Source organism: Otolemur garnettii, unplaced genomic scaffold, assembly GCF_000181295.1.
Source record: "Otolemur garnettii isolate 467f Iridium unplaced genomic scaffold, OtoGar3 scaffold00005, whole genome shotgun sequence".
Classification (NCBI taxonomy): Eukaryota; Metazoa; Chordata; class Mammalia; order Primates; family Galagidae; genus Otolemur; species Otolemur garnettii.
In genome coordinates, this window is record NW_003852400.1 from 19,807,666 (window position 1) to 19,816,398 (window position 8,733).

The window sequence follows — 8,733 nt, forward strand, 5'->3', positions numbered from 1 at the left end:
GAGTCTCCTGCCTCTGCCTCCCAAGTAGCTGGGACCACAGGCGCCTGCCACAACGCCCAGCTATTTTTTTTGGTTGCAGCCATCGTCATTTGGCGGGCCCGGGCTAGATTCGAACCCACCACCTTAGGTGTATGTGGCTGCCACCTTAGCCACTTGAGCCACAGACGCCGAGCCAGCACAGTGCATTTTTAAGTAAATGTTCAATAATGGAGTCACACTCTTTTGGCAATGTGGCCTCAAATAAAAATTCCTATACAAGAAGTGATGCAAATAATAGGAATTAAAACACTCTGTTAAAGTGAAGAAGACATAGAGATGAAGATTTAGTTCTGGGAATAAAATACAGTAGAACCTCTGCGAGTGACCACGCAAGGAACTGTTAGAAACTGGTCAACATATGGACCTTGTCAACATAAGGAACTCGGCCTACTGTGCTGACAGGTACATGCGTACATGCGGTGCATGTCCGGTCTATGAAAATGAGGTCAACTTAAGGTGGTGGTCAAAGTAGGGAGGTGTCAGCTATGGAGGTTCTACTGTACAAGCAAATGACACAATCGAAAACAGTAGGAAGCAATAGGTAATCCAGTGCCAAAATAAAGAATGCAAGTAATAACAGATGAATGAAAGTTTAGAAAAGGTAGAGCGGTACAAATCAGGGAACTAAAGAAAAGCTTCATGTAGCACAGAAAACCTGAATAGCCTCTTAAGAATGACTAGGATTGAATAGAAGTCCTAGGACACTTCCGGTAAAACATATATTATGCAGGAAAATAGCCAGTGAAAAGCTGACCACTTAAAAGAGGTAATGGGAAACAGAAGGAGACATGCGAGGACAAAGGAGCATGGAACCAGGCTGCAGGAGAACTGCAGAGCCAGGCCTGTGAAGTAGAAGTCAGATCAAAACAGGCAGGCAGGTCCATTCTTTGACGTTCATTTAAACAAATAATCTGTTTTTGTTGTTGTTATTGCAGGTTTGCCAGGGCCATGTTTGAACCCGCCACTCTGGTATATGGGGCCAGTGCCATACTGAGTCACAGGCACCGCCCTAAACAAATATTCTCTAACTACTTGTTCAACATTTATTAGGGGAAGTGTCTGTAAACAGTGCAATAATACGACTATTATAGAAGGAACACCCCTGCTAGGAATCCTTCCTTCAGCAAAACATAAGCCCTGAGATTCACCTGATTCATCTTCATCTGTTGAGTGACCACCTGATATTACATAAATTAATCCTTTGGGCATTTTCTTCTCTACCCCAAGGGTGTTATCAAAGTCATTTTCAACCACGTAGATCCTCTTCTTCTTTCTAAATTTTAGTTGGGCTTTATTTTATTTTTAAATAGATTTAGAGGCACACTTGTTTTTGGTTACATCGATAAATTGTATAGTGGTGAAATCTGGGCTTTTAGTGTACTTTTCTCCTGAATAGTATACATTGTATCCAATAGGTAATTTTTATTTTTATTTATTTGTATTTGAGACAGAGTCTCACTTCGTCATCCTCAGTAGAGTGCCTTGGCAGCATAGCTCACAGAATCCTCAAACTCTTGGGTTCAAGTGATCCTTCTTACTTCAGCCTCCCCAGTAGCTGGGACTACAGATGCTCACCATGATGCCCAGCTATTTTTAAAGATGGGGTCTCACTCTTGCTCAGGCTGATCTCAGAAATCCTGAGCTCAAACAATCCACCTGCCTTGGCCTCCTAAAGTGCTAGGATGATAGGCATGTGCCGCCATGTCTGTTCCAATAGGTAATTTTTAATCCATCACCCTCCCTACCTCTTCCAGGATATTCTTGAGAGTTCTTGTAAGTTATTTTTTCCATTTGGTGACCTTGGAAATAATATTGCAAAGATGTGGAATGGCAGCCACCCACTTTGAGTAGGCAATCAGAATTCCTGACAGGCAAGTATGATCATACATTGAGAATGACGTCTGATGGTTTTGATAAGACCTGCTAAAAGTGAGGAGACTGAGACACAGATGATAGCCCAGTAGGCTCCTGGCATAATCTAGGCATGCAATGAGGACTGCCCATGGACCAGGAGATGGAGACAGTGACACTGAAAGATGAGGCAGATGATTCAAGAGCTTTTTCAGAGGAAAAAATAAGATAATTCTGGTATAAGATTAGGTATAAATGGTGATTGAAAAAGAACGAAGATGATTGCATGATTTTTAGCCTGGCAGGTCTGAAGAAAGTTTAGAAATGGAGAATTTTTGAAGGGAGTTATTTTGGAAGAAGAATGAGTTGATTTTGAAGTTTAAGACAACAGAAAAACAAAACATGAAATTCCCAGGAAAATTTGGGAACAATGAGGCACTCCTGCAAGATCAGCTCCAATTATGTAGACACGGGGATCATGTGAGTGTAAATGACAGCTGGTATGGGGAGGTCTAGGAAGGAGTGAATAGAAGACAGAAAGTTGGCTGAGTGAGGTGGCTCACGCCTTTAATTCTAGCACTATGGAAGGCTGAGGCAGGTGGATTTCTTGAGCTCAGAAGTTTGAGAGACCAGCCTGAGCAAGAGTGAGATCTCATCTCTACAAACAACAAAAACAGTAATAATAATGATGGTGACAACTAGCTGGGCATTGTGGCAGGCGCCTCATGGGAGGCTGAGGCAAGAGGATTCTCAAGCCCAAGAGTTTGAGGTTGCCACCGCACTCTACCTAGGATAACAGAATGAGACTTTGTTTCAAAAAAAAAGAAAACAGAAAGTTATGGGCACAACTTTGGTGATAGCCACAGTTAAAAGGAGGAAAAAGTAAGAGGGTTATAAATCAGTCAAGGAATTAATTGCTGATCATATTATAGAAATAAAAAGTGTCTGTTAGTACAAAAGCAACCTTTTCTTTATTTATTTTTACTTATTTTGAGACAGGGCCTTGCTCTGTTGCTTAGACTAAAATGCAGTGTCATCACAGCTCACTGCAACCTCAAACTTCTGGGCTTGAGCAATCCTTCTTGCTCAGCCTCCTGAATAGCTGAGACTTACCAGTGTGTGCCACCACATCTGGTTATCTTTTGTAGAGTCATTGTCTATGATGTTCAGGCTGATCTCAAACTACTGGCTTCTAGCAATCATCCTGTCTCAGTCTCCCAAACTGTCAGGATTATAGACGTAAGATGCTGTGCCTGGCCAATAGCAACTTTTTAAATACAATGCAAGATGTATTATTATTTATTTATTCATCCACATAAGCAAGTATTCTCTAGAGCAGCCTTTTTAGAAAGATATTATATAATGGATGTTATGTTGGAAATGGTCAAATAAGTTTGGGAAATATGGATTAAATAGAGATAAACTAATTTCTTTAGTGAAGGAATTCTTCAGAGCTTTTAATAATCTAATATTCGTGGCGATTCTTTAAGAACCAAGGGCTTCTCAAAACCATTTGATAATATATGCTGCACTTCTTTTTTTTTTGAGACAGAGCCTCAAGCTATCTCCCTGGGTAGAGTGCTGGGGCATCACAGCTCACAGCAACCTCCAACTCCTGGGCTCAAGCGAGTCTCCTGTCTCAGCCTCCCAAGTAGCTGGGATCACAGGCGCCCACCACAATGCCCGGCTATTTTTTGGTTGCAGCCATCATTGTTGTTTGGCGGGCCCGGGCTAGATTCGAACCCACCACCTTAGGTGTATGTGGCTAGCGCCTTAGCCACTTGAGCCACAGGTGCCGAGCCTATATACTGCACTTCTTAAACATTTTTTTTGAGCAGAAGCTCATTGGACTAGGGTTTTTAGGAACATAGACTTTGGAAGTCTTCTTTAGATAATGGCCCAGCATTAAAGATAGCCAAATAATAGCTGTGTTCTTTTCATTCATTAAGATCTTAATACAAAGTAATGCTCTACTTTTAAAAAGGTATTTTTATAAAAAACTACTCTTTTAGTTTGAGTAAAAGAAAATGCTAAACTATAAGACTATAAGTAAGTTTATTCTCATTGATCTAGCAATTTTTTGAGACAGCGTCTTGCTCTGTTGCCATGGTTTGAGAGTTGCATCTTACAGCAACCTCCAATTCCTGGGCCCAAATGATTCTCCTGTGCCAGCCTCCTAAGTAGCTGAAGCTATAGGTGCTCATGCCATGATGCCTGGCTAATTTTTCTATTTTTAGTAGAGATGGGGGTCTCATTCCTGCTCAGACTGGTCTCAAATTCCTGAGCTCAAGTGATCCTCCCACCTCAGCCTCCCAGTGTCCAAATTTTCAATACTGTGCTTATATGACATTCATAACTTTAAACTCCTTTTACAATTAAGCTGAAATAAAAAGAAATCTACAAAATTGTTGTTTTAATTGCTTTACATTTCATTCTAATGAAATATTTTGCTAGAAAGCTTTTATGTTGAGAAGTGATTGTGTAAGGCTTGTTTGGAAGGAGGTAAAGCCTATTTTTTACATGATAAAATATTCCAGCTAAGTTTAAAACACACACACACAGCTACAGTGCAGCTTAGATTCTGATACCCTCCAACAGCTCCTTCCCCTCAAAGACCCCAAATATTAATATCAGTCTCTTACCTTTCTCCCATTTATCTGACTTAAATTTAGCTCTTCCAGTGATTGAAGTTGGCATAGTTCAATAGGAAAATACGTAAATTGATTGCTTGCGAAGTTTAATTTCTGAATTCCTTTTAAATTACAGATTTCTGAAGGGATTTTTCGTAAATGGTTTTCCGAAAGATCAAGTACTCGCAAATTTTCTAAAGTACACAATTCTCTAGGGAAAATTTCAAATTTATTATAGCATAAAATAAGTACATGAAGTGATATCATATTGGAAATAGATGGTGGAATTTTGCTTATTTGGTTTTTACCAAGATCCAAGTATCTAAGATTAATAAGAGAACAAAAGTACTCAGAAAATATGAGGAATTTGTTTTCATTAAACTCTAAATGAAGCAGTTGTTTATTGAAAGATATATCTGCAGGTATTTCTGAAATATAATTTCCATTAAAGCTCAAATAATAAAGAGAATCTAAAGCACACAGTCCCACTGGAAAATACCTTATTTCATTATAATTCAATTCTATTTTAGTTATTTTTTGGCAGTTTTTTATTTCAATGGGAATATCTGTGATTATATTGCCTGAAAATTCTAGACTGCTTATATTATGAAGATGTAAGATATCTTCAGTTATTCCTACCATATGATTTCTGTTTACATGGAGTTTTCTTAAATTTTTAAGCTTATGGATGTTTTTAGGAAGTTCTGTTAACTTATTATCACTAAGACTGAGGCATTCCAACATTACACAATAAGAAATTTTTTCTGGTATATTTTTCAATAAATTTTTATCCAGCATAAGAATTCTAAGTTCCCTGAAATTCTCAATTTTATGTGAAATAACTTCCAACTTATTGTCAGCCAGTTGAAGTTCTTTTATTTTGAGTAACTGAAAAATCTGCACAGCCAAAAAGGTAAGTTTATTGTGATCCAGTAAAAGTTTTTCTAAATTTTTAAGTTCCTTAATTTCTTTTGGCAAACTCTTTATCAGGTTTCCAGTAAGGTTTAGTGACATTAACTTTGGAAGGAAACACAGAGCTTTAGGAAATATTGTTAATTGGTTATATTCTAGATTGAGAACGTTTAAGTTTTTTAAACTAGGCAGAGTGTCTGGTATGAGCTTTAACTTATTTTTACCCAAATTTAAAATTTCTAAATTTCTAAGATTTGCTAAGTCAGAAGGAAGATTCTCAATGTAATTGTTATCAAAAAAGAGTTGCCTGATATTCCCAAGCTGTGATATCTCTACAGGGATGTGTGGTATTTGGTTGTGACTGACATTTAATATCCTTAAATTATGGAGTAAGTGAATTTCAGATGGAAGTGATAATAACTCGTTTTCTTGCAGGGATAGAATTTCAAGTCCTAGCAGGTCACCTGAGTCTGTTCCATCAAAAGTTTTGATTTGATTCTTATCTAAATAGAGATATTTTGTATATTTGATTTTTAAAATGTCTTTGGGGAATTCCTGTAAACCCTTGGCCACGAGGTTAACTGTAAAGTTATCTGACTCTACACCAAGTGGTTTCTGATTTTCTTCAGAGACGTGTGCAGTAACTTTTCCTTCTGTTTCATAAGATAGCAAGTTACTGAAACCTGGATATTCTGCAGTCATTTCAGTAAGTAATGGTAAACTTTGTGAAGTTTCTGTTTGAGGCAGTAAGCTGGCATTACTAGAGTTTGTTTCAGAAAATGTAATACTTTTCTTTGGTTCTTCATTTTTCTCAGACATGCTTTCAGAGGAATTTGGTGATACTGATATATCCTCTTCAGGATGTGCTTCATAATTCTGGTTGGAAGGCTTCTCTTCCTGGTTATCAGAATCTTCATTTAATAAGTCTGATGTTTGTTCAGTTAATGTAGGCTCCTCTGTCGATTGTGACCTAGATCCTCTCCGCAGTGTAGTAGAGCTATCCTCTAGCTCTTCTGATGTATCCTCCTTTTCAGACATCTTATATGCTGATGTGGTTTATACCAGTTCAAGACTGTAACCTGATTTTAATTTTCATGTTTTGTCCTTTGAATCTACAAAACAAATGTTGACATTAAAAGAAAAGATGTAATACAGATGTCAAAATTTTGGATGAATTTTAATATTCTATTCTTTTTATTCCATAAGGAATAATTTAACAAATATGAAAACAAACCAATTGGTTACCTTCACAACAAACCAATTTTATATATGATTCTGGGTTACGGATAGTTTATTAGTGGCATGTATTTATCACATGTTATTCTTGAGATCACATTAAAATTAAAGAAAGGAATAAAAAGGATGAAAGAAAATGAGAAAGGAGACATAAAGGAATGAGCCAATTCAATACTTTTTTTTTTTTTTTTTTTTTTTTGCAGTTTTTGGCCAGGGCTGGGTTTGAACCCACCACCTCTGGCATATGGGGCTGGCGCCCTACTCCTTTGAGCCACAGGCTCTGCCCCACATTTTTGAAGGACAGAAAGGGGATGGATACCCAGTGACCTACAATGACACATGTAGAGAGTGCCACTCGCACTGTGGACGCTGTAGGTCCACAAAGCTACTAAAGTGTTCCACTTGAAGTACAAGTTCAGTACATTATGGTAATTTTCCAATGGGTGGAAGTGAAATGTCCCTTTTTTTTGCTTTTTGAGACAGAACCTCAAGCTGTTGCCCTGGGTACAGTGCTGTGGCATCACAGCTCACAGCAACCTCCAACTCCTGGGCTCAAAAGATTCTTCTGCCTCCGCCTCCCAAGTAGCTGGGACTACAGGCACCAGCCACAACGCCCAGCTATTTTTTGGTTGCAGCCGTCATTGTTGTTTGGCGGCCCCGACTGGATTCAAACCCGCCAGTTCAGGTGTATGTGGCTGGAGCCTTAGCTGCTTCAGCCACAGGCGCTGAGCCTGAAATGTTTTAAGAAAGGGAATGCTTTCTGTAACAGTAAACTAGAAGTGAAACAGTCCTCGCGTGGACTGCAGCCTGACTGAATCTATTGTGCAACTCTTGAGGTACCAGCACCCTCTGCTGAGCAGCACCACTCCTCGGAGGATTGGGTCCCAGCTCTGTAGGTCCCTCCTCCAAGTTTAAAATTAAAGAGGAAGGACTACTTCCCAACTCATTCTATGAAGTCAGCATTACCCTTAAACCAGAACTAGACAAGGTCACACATAGAAAGAAAAAAACTACAGGTCAATATCATTGATGAATATTGATGCAAAAATTCTCAACAAAATATTAGTGAACTGAATTTCAACAACAGATCGAAAAGATCATTCATCATAATCGAGTGGGGTTTGTCCCAAGGATGCAAGGGTGATTCAACATATGTAAATAAACATCATACATCACATTAGCAGAACCGGAAAAAAGAAGACAATTGTTTCAACACATGAACAAAATTCAACACCTTTCTGTGATGTAAACCCTCAACAAACTGAATATAGAAGGAACACATCTAAAAATAATAAAGGTCATATATGACAAACTCACAGCAAACATCATACTGAATGGAGAAAAACTGCCTTAGAGGAAAGATGCCTTTCCTCTAAGATCTGTACATCGAAACCCCGGGGGCCAATGAAGAGAAAGCAGGCACACCTGGGTGCAATGGGGACTTCAGTTCCAAACCCTAGGGGCCAATGAAGAGAAAGCAGGCACACCGGGTTGAAATGGGGACTTCAGTTAGAAACCCCGGGGCCCAATGAAGAGAAAGCCGGCACCCCCGTGTGAAATGGGGACTTCAATTAGAAACCCCGGGGGCCAATGGGGTTAGAGGAAAGATCCTTCCTCTAAGGAAGATCTAACATCATACTGAATGGAGAAAAACTGCCTTAGAGGAAAAGTGCCTTTCCTCTAAGATCTGTAACAAAACAAGATGCCTACCTTCACTGCTTTTCTTCAACATAATACTGAACATCCCGGTCAGAGCAATTAGGTAATAGAAAGAAAAAAAAAAGGCATCTCAATTGGAAAAGAAGTCAAATTACCCTTGCTCACACAGGACATGATCTAATACTTAGAAAAATCTAAAGACTCTATAAAACAACTGTTAGAACTGACAGACAAATTCGGTAGAGTGCAGGACACAAAATCAAAGTACCATCAGTGGCATTTATGTACACTAATAGCTAACAGTCTAAAATGAAATCAAGAAGGCAATCCCATTTAGAATAGCTACCACCTGGGCAAGGTCGCCCAGGGGGACCAGCACCCTACTCCTTTGAGCCACAGGTGCCGC

General features: G+C 39.0%; 1 protein-coding gene across 1 annotated transcript in view; it reads right to left on the minus strand.

The window, feature by feature from the left end:
* Positions 1–6,544, minus strand: part of LRRD1 (leucine rich repeats and death domain containing 1) — a 38,334-nt gene extending 31,790 nt beyond the window's left edge. The window contains exon 1 of the mRNA XM_012811044.1: positions 4,533–6,544. Coding sequence (XP_012666498.1) covers positions 4,533–6,470 — 1,938 coding nt within the window. The 5' untranslated portion in view covers positions 6,471–6,544. The remainder of the gene's footprint in view (positions 1–4,532) is intronic.
* Positions 6,545–8,733: the final 2,189 nt, after the last annotated feature.